This window comes from Rousettus aegyptiacus, unplaced genomic scaffold, assembly GCF_014176215.1.
Source record: "Rousettus aegyptiacus isolate mRouAeg1 unplaced genomic scaffold, mRouAeg1.p scaffold_m13_p_5, whole genome shotgun sequence".
NCBI classification, from domain to species: Eukaryota; Metazoa; Chordata; class Mammalia; order Chiroptera; family Pteropodidae; genus Rousettus; species Rousettus aegyptiacus.
Window position 1 is genome coordinate 54,414,337 of NW_023416308.1, and position 15,490 is coordinate 54,429,826.

The following is a 15,490-nucleotide window of genomic DNA, read 5'->3' on the forward strand; positions in this document are numbered from 1 at the left end:
ATTCAGTGGTCTCAGTTTCATAGAGTTTAGAAATAGAAGAATCATTATAATAAAACAATTATCAGAACATTTGAAGACTTTGGCAAACCTAAAGTAGCTATGGTATCTTTTTTACTTTACAGAAAATTTTCTCATTTAAAACAAGAAAAATGGCAAAAAACGAAGATGCATTTTTAGTATGCTGAAATTTCAAATTCATTAATAACTATATACAAACTTTCAAGACAAGCTGACTTAGACCATTCTTCCAAACAGGTTTTTCTCAGACCCTCAGGAGCAGCAGAGAGATATGTAATAAATGCAGCAGCTAGTTGAGCTCGTTTAGGAAGAGTAGCTAATTCCTCTGTTATCTCTGCAACCTGAAAAAAAAAAAAAGAGAATGATGTATGGATATGTTTTAACATGAAAAAAAAAATGACAGCTTCATAAATTAGAATTTTGACTGTGGAAAAAATAATTTATGGATTTAAATTATTTTAAAACGATCTTGAATACAACTGTCAAAATGTAAAAACTTCAATAAGCTCTTCCACCTTACTGACATTAAACGAATGTATGACATCCTAATATATTTGTAAAGATAAACATATGTTGTCATTGAAAGTTCCAAATGATTTTAATGAAAGAAAAACTTTTGTCTCAATCACAGTTAAATATGTATTGTGAATGAGCATCATTTTGTAAAACACAATTAAGATGTAGTATGAGCAAAGGAACAAAACAAAGATAAAGCATGGAGACTCATTAGTTAAAAGCATAGTGTACCTAAAGCATAAGTTTCAGCAGAAAGAGTAGCAATACAGAAGCAATGCAAAAGAGGGGAAGACTGATTGGAGGGAGAAAGATTGTGAAAGGTTTCTCATGCCATTCAAAAGACTTCTATTTTAACCTGTGGTAATAATAAGCCATTAAAAGTGCTTAAAGAGGGCAGTGAGTGATGTTATGAGACTGGGTTTTAGAAAGATAATCAAGCTAAGGAATGAAGAATAAACCAATTAAGGGATCAGATAGGAAGGAGACAAGTTAGGAGAATTCAAGAGAAAAAAGGATTGGCATGAAGGATAGAAGACAAATATGGGAGATATTTGCAAATGGATATGACAAGTAAACAATAGTCTAAGACAACCACATGTTTTGAGTTTTAATGCCTTGAAGAAAGATGCCTTATCCTTATGAGAGATAAGAAATAAAAGATTTGGGATGAGAAAAAGAAAATAAGTTAATTTATACATGTTATGTTTGAGTTCCAGAGACGGTTAAATGCAATTATCTATAGGGTAATTGAAAATATGAATTTAAAACTCAGCTAACTAGAAATATAGCTCTGGTCAGCATCAGAGTACAGGATACTCTTACAACTAAATGAAATAACCCCAGAATACTTGCAGAGAAAGGAGCTGAGAAGGGGTATAGCTAGGGTAATCAAATAGTATTGAATGAGCAAATGAGGAGAATCTGGTGAGGGAGGGGATTTAACTGGTTAAAGAAAAACAAACAAACAAACAAACAAACAAAAAGCCAACATTTTAACAGAGTCAAAATAATAGTACCTCAAGAAAAAGTAAATGGCTAATAGTGTCAATTCCTAAGGTTATTGTCCTGGTGAAGGTAATTTAAAAATAAATCTCTAAGGAGTACCCAATTTTCCATGGACTCATTTTGTCCCCGCTCTTTCCCACATTAACATAGATAAATAAAAAAGAGATAGGTTGTTTTGTCTAAAATCCATTCACATAAAGATACTTTGCTTAAAGATTAATTGACATAACAGCCATTAACATCTAGATTATTTATCTTAAGCTGAAATTTAATGGGTGTTTCTTTCCTTTTTTAAACAAATACACTACATTACAGAGTTCCTGTATTTTAAAGGAAGCCCCATTTTGACCTCTCTCCCACACAAACCTGTGTATTCCATCTCTTGTGTTCTCTATCCAGCTGATTAATTAAGACTTCTGCAGCTTTAATTGTTTCTTGTGCTTTGCTCACTTCAGATTCAAGTTTGGCAGCTTCTGAAGTCCTGCTCTGAAATCTATGAAAACATTAAAATCAAATTAAAGGCAGAAGGATTTAAGAGGGATTTGATTAATTAACCTTAAGTAGTAAACTTTTATATGAAAATTTAATTAATGATAATACTGATGATATTGTGTCAAAATACCATTAACAGAATAGACACATATGCCAATACATATATACTTAAAGTGTAGCACTCTCACAGAGCCTTAATCCCCTGTACAAACTTCTCCATTTGACACTGAAGGCCCTGTCATAAGGTTGATCCAATTTATCATTTCAGTTTTATTTTATTCCAGTCCAGCAAAGTTATATGTAAACATCTGAATAATTTTATATTCTCAAAAAATGCTCTATCCTTTATCTGCTATGCCCTTCGTCAGGATATATTCAGAACACCTTCCACCCCTTCCTCATCCCTATCTCACTCCTCACTCTAATTCTCTCAAACATCTCCCTACACAAAACAAACTTTTAAAATTCACCTCCAATATTCAGTCAACTATATATATTCTCCCCCACATGTCCATTCACCAAAGTTTATAACTCTTTTTAAATTATTTTCCTTAAAAAAATACTTGTACAAATTTATTATTTTATTACATATATTAGTAATATTCCACATGATCATTTAGTCCTTCAACACATATGTTAAAATGCCCAGGATATGAAATCACATCCAAACAGATTATTGCACAGTTCTCACTAATAATCAACAGAGGATCTAATATTCATGTGTGGGTGTGTCTGATATTAACTTTGATGTACTTTACAGCATATATCATTGCCTGTTTAAGTGCTCTATTCCTTCTTCCCTTAGACATAACACACTATAGAGCACAGATATCTATTAGGGTAGCCACCAGCCACATGTGGCTACTGAGATTTAAATTAATGAAAATTAAATAAAATTTGAAATTCAACTCCTCAGTCGTATTCCCCACATTCCAAGTTCTCAATAGTCAAAATCACTGGCGGCTACCATACTGGATAGACCAGATTAGATAACATTTCCATCATCTCGTAAAATCCATTGGATGCACTACTCTAAATCTAGAAATAGACTATAACACCTTTATTTACCTCAACAATTCATACTACGCCATGTACATGGTTTTGCAGTATATATTTGATTAAATTTACTTCCACATTTCTGTACAAGTGATATTAAAAATGGCAAATGTCTCAATTTTGTCTTATTAGAATTTAAAAATAGATCATGCTTATTTTTCAACTCCTTTATTCTTTACAAATAACCAAAAATAAGATTGCCACTCACAACTTAGAGTTAATTAAATCTTAATTAAGGATCATGATAAGTAACTACTGTTAACAAGAATTCACTCATTCTTGATAATGACTCTAAAATGGAAAATGCCATTTTGTTTCATTCAAAATTAAAAGTTAATTCCAAAGATTTTCATAATGAGCCTCCCAAAATACTGGTAGTATTATATAGTGATTAAGAACAGGAAATTCATAAAGTTAGACTAATCAAGATTTTAATGCTAGCTTAGTCATTTACTAGCTGCTCAACTTAGGCAAAAAGTAACTTTTCTAATCTTCAGCTTCCTAATATGCAAAATGGAAGAATATCCACCTTAGTATTGTTTTAATACTAAAAAAGATAAATATGTAAGGTGTCTAGTACAACACCTCACACATTTGCAAATGACTTATAAATGGAATCAAAACATTACTACCATAGCTAACTACTCAATAAATATTAAACAATTAGCTGAATATTAAATACTGATTCTGAGCATATGATACTAAAAAGAATGAAATATTTTTCTTGTAGTTCTCAAATTATACCTGGAAAAAAATATATGATTTCTTTCCTATGTTTCTAACATAAAAAATATTTAGGAATATCAAAAACACTGACTTTATGAGTTTGAAGTTTTGGGGGGTTTTTTTCTGAGTAAATATATATAAATATAAAGAGATAATTATTTCTTGACTATATTAGAGAAAAAATTGGTAGTTTTTAGTCTAACATTCCTTTCTTGGTACAATAATTTATAATTCTTCCTTAAGAAAAAAAGAAAATATAACACATGATTTGAAAAAAAATGTTTTTAGAAAAGTTTAAGTTTCAAAAAACTGAATGCAAATGATAACATATACTATATTTAATCTCACAGAGTAGTCTCCACCCCGCCTCCTGTGGTTTTGCTTTCTAGGGATTGATTCAGTTACCTTCGCTCAACCACAGTCCAGAAATGTTAAATGAATAATTCCAGAAATAAATAATTCATAAGTTTTAAATTGCAGGCCATTCTGAGTATTGTGATGATATCTCATGCCATCTTCAAATGCTTTCATGCCCAAGAAATGAATCATCCCTTTGTCCAGGGTATCCACACTGTATCTGCTACCTGCTGTTTAGTCACTTAGCAACCATCTGCTTTATCGGATCAACTGTCACAGTATCACAGTACCTGTATTCAAGTAACACTTATTTTACTTAATAATGGCCCCAAAGTGCAAGCGTAGTGATGCTAGCAGTTCAAACATATCAAAGAAAAGCTGCAAAGTGCTTTATTTAAGCAAAAAGGTGACAGTTCTTACTTAATAATAATTTTTTAAAGAAAAGTCAGATGCCGAAGTTGCCAAGATCAATGGTAACAATAAATCTTCTAGCTGTGAAATTGCGAAAAAGAAAAAAAATTCATGCTAGCTTTGCTGTTGAACCTCAAGCCACAAAAGTTATGGCCACAGTGCATGATAAGAGCTTAGTTAAGATGGAAAAGGCATTAAATTTGTGGGTAAAGACACGAATAGAAAATGTGTTCCTATTGATAGCAACGTGTTACATCAAAAAGTAATAAGTTTATATTAAGAACTAACTTATATTATAAACTTACTTCTCTTTGAGTTCTGATACTTTTTGACCAACAGAATTAAGAAGTTCCTCTAGTTTCCTTTTTCTGTCTTCAGTTTTCTTCAAATTTCTAAAAATATAATTCAATTTTATAAAAGTCAATCTATTTTAGAAGCCAATGAAATGCAGCAATGGCACCTTAAAATGTAATCTTGCAGTAAACAAATAACAACAGTCAATAATTCAATAGTCATTATAATTTTCCTTAGCATTTTATTTGAAAACAACGCTAAAATTAAAAGTATATTCTCTGGGAGAACCCAAATATAGAAAGCTATACTAGCAGAACTAAAAGGAAAAACTGACCAAAACACAACTATAAGAGGTGACTTAAATTCCCAAATGACAGCCATGGATAGATCATCCAAACAAAAAATCAATAAGGAAATCAGCCTTAAATAACACATTAGATCAAATGAACATGACTGATATTTACAAAGCCTTTCATCCCAGAACAGCAAGTTATACATTCTTCTCTAGTACATACAGAACATTCTCAAGAATAGATCATATCTTGGGACACAAAACTAGCCTTAGCAAATTTAAGAAGTCTGAAATCATACCAAGTATATTCTTAAACCACAATGCTTTGAAACTGGAAATCAACAGCATGAAAAAAGGAAAAACTACAAATATGTGGAGATTAAACCACGTGCTAAGACTGGGTTGAAGAAGAAATATAAGAAAATACCAAAAGATACATAGAGACAAATGAGAATGACAATATGACATATCAAAACTTTCGGGATGTAGCAAAAGAAACAGTAAGAGGGAAGTTTATATCATTGCAAGCCTATTTCTAAAGAACAAATGAACCCAAAGTCAGTAAAAGAAAAGAAATAATACAAATTAAAGCAGAATTAAAAGAAATAGAAAAAAAGAGAGAATAGAAAAAATTAGTACAACCAAGTTCTTTGAAAACATTAATAAAATGGATGAACCTCCATCTGGACTAAGGGAAAAAGAGAAATGACTCATAAAATCAGAGGTGAACTAGGAGAAATTATGACAACACCAAAGAAATACAAAAAACCATACAAGAATACTATGAAAGACTATATGCTGCCACATTCAATAACCTAGAAAAATTGGACAAGTTCTTAGAAATAGTTAATCTTCCTAGACTGAATCACAAAGAACTAGGAAATCTAAATAGACTAATCAATGGTAAGGAAATTGAAACAATCATCAAAAATCCCCAAAAAAGTATAAGTCCAGGACTAGATGACTTCATTAGTGAATTCTATCAAACATGCAAAGAAGATTTAATACCTATCCTTCTCAAAATCTTCCAAAAAACTGAATAAGAGGCATATATGCTAATTCATTTTATGAGGTCAAACCAACATTACCCTGATACCAAAACCTGGCATGGATAACACATGCAAAAAAGAAAATTACAGACCAATATCTCTAATACAAGTGCAAAAATCCTAAACAAAATAAAAAATCGAAGACAACTATACATTAAATGCATCGCAATCAAGTGGGGTTCATACCAGGGGTGCAAAGGATGGTTGAAAATATGCAAATTAATGTGATACACATTAACAAAATAAAGGATAGAAATAAATTATATGATTGTATCAACAGATGCAGAAACAGCATTTGACAAGATACAACATCTATTTACGAATAAAACACCCAATAAAATGCATACGAAGGGAAAGTACCTCAACATAATAAAGACCATACATAACAAACACTCAGCCAATATCATACTCAATGGTGAAAAGATAAAAACTTTTCCCCTAAGATGAGAAACCAGACAAGGATGTACCTTTTACCACTGTTATTCAGTATAGTACTGGAAGTCCTAGCCAGAGCAATCAGGCAAAAGAAAAAAATTAAAGGCATCCAAATTAGGAATGAAGAATTCAAACTGTCACTTTTTGCAGACAACATGATTCTTTATATAGAAAACCCTAAAGACTCCACCAAAAAAACTATTAGAAACAATAAACAAATACTGTAAAGTTACAGGATACAAAAATCAATGTTTAAAAATCCTTTGAATTCCTATACATTAACAAAATTTCAGAAAAAGAAATGAAAAATAACTATTCCTTTTGCAATTGCAAAAAAAGAATAAAATAGCTAGAAATAAACTTAACAACTGATGTGAAAGATCTATATACTGAAAACTACAAGACATTATTAAAAGAAACTGTAGAAGACATAAAGAAATGGAAGATATTCTGCATTCATGGATTGGAAGAATTAACAAAGTTAAAATGGCATATTATCCAAAACAATATATAGATTTAAAGCAATCCCCATCAAAATCCTAATGACATTTTTTAAGGAAATAGAACAAAAAAAATCATCAGGTTTGTATGGGACCATTAAATACCCCTGAATAGCCAAAGCAATCCTGAGAAAAAAACAAAGCTGGAGGTATCACACTCCCTGACTTCAAATTATTCTACAAAGCAACAATAATCAAAACAGCATGGTATTGGCAGAAAAACAGAAGCACAGACCAACGGAACAGAGTTGAGAACCCATAAACAAACCCACATATATATGAGCAAATAATTTTTGACAAAGGAGGCAAAAACAATGGAGAAAGGAAAGCCCTTTCAATAAATGGTGCTGGGAAAACTAGAAAGCCATATGCAAATGAATGACTAGACTGCTATCAGTTGCCTTATACAAAAATCAACTCAAAATGGATCAAAGACCTAAATATAAGAACTGAAATAATAAATTGCAGAGAAGGAAACACAGGTACTAAACTAGACCTTGAGATGAGGATTTTATGAATTTGACCTCAAAAGCAACGGAAGTAAAAGCAAAATAAATGACTACCTCAAACTAAAAAGCTTCCGCACAACAAAAGAAACCATTAACAAGACAAAGAGGCAAAAAACTGAATGAGAGAAGATATTTGCAAACAATGCCTACATTAAGACGTACAAAGAACTCATACAATTCAACAATAAAAAAAAAAAAATCAATTAAAAAATGGGCAGAGGACCTGAACAGGAACTTCTTCCAAGAAGACATATAAATAGCCAAAAGATATATGAAAAGATGCTCAACTTCATGAGCTATAAGGGAAATACAAATTAAAACCATAATGAGGTACGACCTCACACCTGTCAGAATGCATTATTATCAGCAAGGCAAGAAATAAGTGTTGGAGAGGCTGTAAAGAAAATGGAACTATCATAGACTTCTAGTGAGAATGTAGATTGGCACAACCACTATGGAAAACAGTATGGAGGTTCCTCAAAAAACTAAGACTAGAGTTACTATATAACCCAGGAATCCCTCTTCTGGGTATCTAACCAAAAAAATTGTAAACATTTATTCATAAAATTACATGTACCCCTATGTTCGTTGCAGCATTATTCACAGTGGCCAACACATGGAAACAACTGAAGTGTCCTTAAATAGATGACTGGATAAAGAAGATGTAGCACATACATAGAATAGAATACTACTTAGTCATAAGAAAGGATGAAATACTGCCATTTGTGATAATATGCATCAATCTTGAGAATTTCATACTAAGTGAAATAACTCAGGTGGAAAACTCAAGAACCATATGATTTCATTCATCTGTGCAATATAAAACTGAAAGCAACAAAACAACAAACAAAAACTCAGACACAGACAGCAGTATAGTGGTTGCTAGAAAAAGGGGGGGATGGGTGGAAAGGTAGAAGAGAGTAAAGAAGGGTCAAATATATGGTAACGAAAAGAGAGTTGACTTTGGGTGGTGAACACACAATACAATATACAGATGACGTACTATATAGTACTATAGAAGGATACACTTAAACCTATATAATTTTATTAACCAATGTCATCCCAGTAAATTTAATAAATTTTTTAAGTGTATTCTCTGACTTAACCATACCACTTCCAGGAATCTATATTTAAAAACACTTGTATGTGTAGATTTCTGGATAAAAATGGTAGAATAAACATGGTCATTTATTTTCTACCCCTCCTCTAAAACTCTATCAAATGAAACAAAAGAATAAAAAAGATTTACACGTACAATGATAAAGAGAATGAGAGAGAAAAGTATTGCAAAAGAGTAACTTTAATAAAAATTTGAAAGGTGATAACATACCAAAATGCAAAAAGTCACATGGCTGCAAGAAGAGAAGCCAAAACAAGAAATCTAAAATGCTCAGAAAATGTAGACAACAGGTGACTCTGAAAATAACAGAGCTAAATGCAGAGGATTTAGCTCAGTAGTCGATATTATAAATTCGTTCCCCCATTAAAAGTGGGACTATTTTCTTAACACAGTCCTGAAAATCAAGATTATATCCCTCACCAGGCCCCATCTACTCTTACCCACACCCTATGCAGAAGCTACGAGGATTCTTCTAGAGAAATAACTGACTTCCTTCGCCAACCCAAATACCCACAAATATTAAGAGGTTGCTATCAAATGGCCAGTCCATACAGCTGTATACTTCTGGGCACTTGTGCATTGCACAAATCAATTGGAGGGTTTCTCCAAAAACAGACTGCAAGGCCTACCTCCTCCCCACCTGCCTATCTGATTCGGTATGAATGGAGCAAAAAATGTGTACTTTTAACAACTTTCCAAGTAACAATAATGCAGTTGGTTCAGGGACCACACTGAACCACTATGACAGAATAAGCTCTTCAAAACTGTGAGCTCAAACTATTCCCAGCCTAGTATTCTAAACTTAGCGCCAATTATTGATCACATATAATGATACAATACAGATAATTTTAGATATGCAAGATTTCAATATATTTTTCACCCCATATATATCCCTTCTTAGAAAGCTAATGTGGAAGATGCCTTCTAGAAAAATGAAGGCCTAAACTAAGAAAGAGTAAGGCAAGGACCCATAATAAAAGAATATAATCAGAAAAAAATACAACAGTAATCCCCAGAAAAATTAAGAGAAGTCTCAAGATAATAGCTGTAAGCAGCAGGCCTAGGGAAGAATTAATCCACATTGGAACAGGACAAGAGGGTCTATAATGCTAAGAAAAAAATTAATAGAACACATATATTCTGAATATGTTTTAGGGTCTGACAAGAAGGTTACAGATAAATTTGTAATATGTAAACAAAAAAGTCAACTGAAAAAATGAGGCAATTATTAATATTAAAAATAACAGAAAGGTGTACAAGAAAATATAAAACTTATGTATCAGCTGTGAAAATACATTGAAAAAAATAATATAAATATTTAATAATTTAACATCAAAATTTCACATAATTATGTTGAGAAAACTGAGTTCAGAACAAGTTCAAATCTTTGTCCAGAATAAGAGTAGATGATGTTAAAAACTGAACAATCAAAAACATAACTTACCTCTTAGTCTGCATTGAAAATAAAATAAAATAAAATAGCAAAAAGAACAACAAATTGAAATCTTAAGCCCCAAAAGTAAATGGTTAAATTTTCCCCCACCTACCCATACAATGTTTTAGAAAATACATATTAAGTATTTCCTAGCACTTAGAAGATGAAAACGAATATAAAAGCCCTAAATTTCCAAAACCTACTTTTTGTACTTTAATATTATTCCTTTACAAAACTTAAACTTTTTCTAAAGAAATTTCTACCAACATAATAATGCTAGGAAAAAGAGTGAGTTGGTTCTACTAGCCATCTCCTAATTCTTTTTTCTTTTATTCTTTTTTTTTTTTTTTTGGTCTGTTTAACATTTAATTTGTACTTAATTGGCTCACTTTATATGTTTTCTTATTGTCAGCTGCCTTTTTTAGATATAGACAAAAATCAAATCCTAAATAAATGCTAATAATATAACTAAGTCATCAAGTTGATGAGCATAATAAAGGTTAGAATTGTTTAAATTTTATATTCCACTTACGATTCTAATCCCGCCTGTTCGGTTTCCAAAGGCTGAATTCGTTCCAAGACATGGGAATACTGCACATTTGCTTTAACCCAGGCAGCCAAAGGAGCGGCTGCAGTACTGGCACGCTTAGCATTCTGAAAAAACCATCAGAAGTTATTCACCCTCGTAACTTAATTTCAAATAAAAGTTTATGCTAGTATATGGACTTAAGCATTTATTTAGTGACTTATCCCTCAAATTAAAGTTTTGGATTTACAGCTAAAATAAAGCTAATTGTTATCTTAAGATCTTTTTTACTTTTTGCATTAAAGCAAATCTTTTTGAACTATCTACAATCTTTAGCATAATAATAATTTATTGCAACATAAGTACTCACTCTACCAGTACCATTTATAATGAATATGTGTCTGTCCATAATGTTCAAGTATCAATTCTTTCTCTCTATACATAGGATTCTTCTTTATTAGATAAAAGCAAGTTTAAAACCACTGCTATTAGTGTCAAAGATGTACATATTTTGAACAAGGGATCTAAAAAAAAAATACCAGAATCATGGAATTTAAACTATTTGCTAAAATTAGATACAAGTATCCTAACACAGACATTTGTTATATATGACAAGTACACAGTAAGACAGAAAAGCATACCAGAAGAGTTACAAGTTAAGAACTGATAGATTGGGAACTTAGCATTGACAGCAGGTAGTAAGATTCAAATACCACTTACAACAAGACAATAAATTTGCACACAGCTGCCAACCTGGATTCTAGTTTACCTAATTCTTCTGGTGAATTCTTCAACCTATAATACCGATAGCTTTCTAAAAAATATTTTTTAAGTTTTTTAAGCAATCTAAACAATCAATAATGATAAGTCATCACACTTTAATAACCAGGATATTTATTATATAGCATGGAAAAAGAATTTATAGCATAACTGTTAAAAATTACCTTTGGATCAAAAGATCCTTTATTTTTAAAAAGAAGTTCTTCAACACTTTCTCTTATTTCCTTTGGAATATTTCGTGCATCAAAGGTTGCTATGTCTTCTCTCACACCTCTTTTTGCAAGGAAACTAAAATTAAAGTATATTATTTCAAATGAATTTAAAAAAAATTTGCTTTTTTCTCACAAAAATATCAGTTTAAGAAAATGGTGTAATACTTTTAATCTATTAGCTAACAAAAAAATATGGGACTGAAGTAGTTAAGCTTCTAATGGACAACAAGGAAGAACTCCAAAAAGATACACAACAATTTTTCTAATATTCTGTGAATAACTCGGAGTAGTGAAATGAAGAAATTAGAAACATGTTATTCTACTCACATCCCTTTATGTGAGCTACAAAGTATTCATATGCAAGAAGATTTTCTGATTCCTAAGAAAGATATTTTAAGTATTCCGTAAACCTAAGGTATTTTTTATTTAAAGTATTTTAATATTTTAAAGGTATTTTAAAGTGTTCTCCTTTCCCATCTCCAGATAGGAAACTAACTTTACCATGAACTTAAATCCTAAAATGGAATTGAATATCAGCACAAACCACAAGAGCATTGTTATGTAAAACCTAAAGCTACATAGTTGCATATTTAGTTAATACTCGACCTTTTCTCTTCTAGTTTACATCTCATCTCGCTGGTAATATTTATATAGCTCTCACTCTTGCTCCCTGTCTCTGTCTCTGCCAAGAGTGCAAGAGTCTTTGAGAATAGTGATTATATTTTCTTCATCAGTAAACACCGTAAACATAATGCTCTACACTGTGTGAGGATCAAATAAATGATTTTTTTATTCAGACATTCTTAAAGATTTTAAGATTTTCTTTTTCTCCTGTTTTGATACTTTTAACAATCACTATGGAGAAAGGAAAATATAGATCTTAATATATGATTACATAGAATATCTTGAAACATCAGGGCAAAGTGCGTAACTAAGCAAATAAATGTAGTAGTTCAGTTTGAGAAATAATTTAAGAAATTCTTAAAAACATGAAGTAATGTGCAATTTATTGATAAAATAACATTTTCACATATTCAAAAACTTACCTTTTCATGCTCACCCAAGATGTATCAAAGATACCCATCAACCTTAAAACACCTTCAAGAATGTCTCTAATTACATCAGGTGGCATACGCAGTGAGCGAATTTCTGAAAGGGATTCTGGCTTAATGTTTCCAACTGCTAGTTTAGCTTCATTGACTAGAGGCTAAAAACAAAAAGGGCTTTTTTTACTTTCCAAAAAACTATATGAAAAAATTGTTAACTCTTTATAAATGATTAAATACTTATCATTTTAATAAAAATGACTCATTACAAATACCCTTTTTTTCAAATATAAAAACGCTTTAAAATACACAAAGTACACAATGTCCAAGTTGAGAGAGTAAGAGTTCTTGCCACCATAACTGCAAATGTCTAATATAGAAAATCTAATTTGTTTTAAGACAATTTGCCATTTTCGAGAGACTATTTTCTAAGACTAGTTGCCTAATTTAGTCAAGGCTTGAGAAAAAGAACCCAAGAGTTCGTCTTAATTTACCTACAACACATTTTTCTGCTCTATAGTCAAAACAACATGGGTCATAAAAAACAAAGATTATTTTAATTACTATCAGTTAATTCACTTCTCCTGGAAGACTTTTCTTCCTGCTTCACTTTTATAAATAATATTCTGGTTAAAGCCACTTTTGATAATACTATTAGAAATAAGGAGCAAATTATGTTTAAACTCCTAAATAATTGGTAGTCAAATATGTAAATGATTCTTACAATGTTTCCTTTTTTAACTTACCTGTACCTCTTTTAATTCATCATCAATTTTGTTTTTTCTTTCTTCAATTTTAACAACTTCTTCTGCTATTTTGTGCTTCAGTCTTTCAAGTTCTGTCTTTTGCTCACTGGCATCCTTTAGGAATATTTAAATGGCATTCCAATCAATTTTAATGCACTCAATATTTAAAAGCATGATGCCAAAAATATAAATTATTTTTAAATAACATTTTCCATTAAATGTTTTCCCAATGGTAACTGACATGAGCTTCAAAAGTGCCCAGGAAACCAATGATATAATTTAATATATACATACACATACACGCACGCGCGTGCACACACACACACACACACACATACATACATATCAGAAAATTTGGATGCTTTATTTGAATAGCAAGGCAATAAATGCTTATTATATAAAAAACAGGTCAGAAAAGCATAATTTAGAAAATTATCATAACATACATTTAATACTTGCCAACAAACAACCCAGAGAAGTCTGTTCTACTATGTTTGTTTCATAAATGAGAAAACTAAAAATGAAGCCTTCTACAATTCTAATAGTAGAAACTAATATTCTTAGAGACTAACAACAGTATATTAGAAGTTTGTGTTTCTATACATCATTTTAGACAAAAATCAAAATAAAAAATGACGGCAAATATATGAACCAATATCAGTAAAGTTCAAAGAACCCTAACCTAAGTTATATATCAATAACATATGAATTTTTTGCTCATGAATGTAAAATCAATGGTCCCACATATATAAAAATGCGTTAATATTATAAATGTTTTTATTTGGTTTATTTATACTAATAGAAAAATCAAAGAAGAAATTTGTCAAGAAATATTTTAAAATTCCTTACAATGGTTGTTCTCAACCATATTATAATCATTCATGGAGCGTAAAAACAAAAGCAGGGTATCCCATTGCCAAACATGTTGATATATTTAATGTGGATGTAGCTAGTACACAGATAATTTTAAAGACTTTTGAGGTGGTTCCAATCTACTGCCAAAGTTGAGACTTACTAAACCAACCAACTTTTCCTTATATTTCACTCTTATTTTCAGGTACTTTACACTCCAGCTCAATTGGAATTTTCTATATTCCGCAGCAGTTCCACCTTTGTATTTTAGCTACGATTCCTCTATGGGAAGTTATTTTCTCCATTTACACACATCAAAATCTTCCTTAAAGACCCAGCTGATGTGTTCCTTCTTATATTAACTTGCTCTTCTATTTGGAAGTTATCTCTATTCTGAGCTCTTATAGCACTTCATTTGTATTTTCCTATGTCACAAACCTAGAGTTGCAAGCTTGAGAAGTTGTACACATTGGTATTTAAGTCGTATGTCTAGATTGTACTTTTTTACAAAATACCTAATGGAAATGTTTATTATTTAAAATTAAGCAAAATTAATTAAATTATAATATGAGATGCATATTTATTCTTCTGTCAGGCAACACAATTAGCTACAGTCTCAGAAAAACATCTTCTCAGAACATTCCACAGCAGTCGGTGCCTATTACCAATGCTTACTAGTTCAAGAGTATACAGGCCCACATAATGCTTTTTTTGTATTTTTTAAATATACAATTATCAACAGCATTATCCTTTATGTAGCTTTCACTTTTTCACTTTTCAAATTACTCTTTAAAGGTCAGGAGTAGTTCACAGACTTAACAATAAAAATAGCTGGCTGCTTTAAATAAATATTTATATTAATTTGGTTCCAAAATGCCTTGAGAAAAAAATATGCTAAAGTTTTATGGTATGAAAATTACATCTGACTTTCTGATATATTACTTACCAAGTTAGGTATTCAATAAAATTATCTTGAAAACACTGAATATGTACATAACCATCAATTATCTGGAAATGTTATTGCCTTTCAAAATTTCCCATATGTCAATGAACTTATTTTGACATATCAGGTGAAATCTTTTCACTATGTAATTCGAATCAGTCCAGATAACC

General features: G+C 31.0%; 1 protein-coding gene across 3 annotated transcripts in view; it reads right to left on the bottom strand.

Moving 5' to 3' along the window:
- The window catches only part of DYNC2H1 (dynein cytoplasmic 2 heavy chain 1), a 253,153-nt gene that overhangs the window by 150,538 nt on the left and 87,125 nt on the right, over positions 1 to 15,490 (bottom strand). For all 3 annotated transcript variants that reach the window (XM_016163676.2, XM_016163673.2, XM_016163675.2), the window contains exons 56-62: positions 13,526 to 13,639; positions 12,780 to 12,940; positions 11,686 to 11,809; positions 10,748 to 10,869; positions 4,887 to 4,973; positions 1,906 to 2,032; positions 218 to 359 (exon numbers count right to left, since the gene is read on the bottom strand). In XM_016163676.2, coding sequence (XP_016019162.2) covers positions 218 to 359; positions 1,906 to 2,032; positions 4,887 to 4,973; positions 10,748 to 10,869; positions 11,686 to 11,809; positions 12,780 to 12,940; positions 13,526 to 13,639 — 877 coding nt within the window. The remainder of the gene's footprint in view (positions 1 to 217; positions 360 to 1,905; positions 2,033 to 4,886; positions 4,974 to 10,747; positions 10,870 to 11,685; positions 11,810 to 12,779; positions 12,941 to 13,525; positions 13,640 to 15,490) is intronic.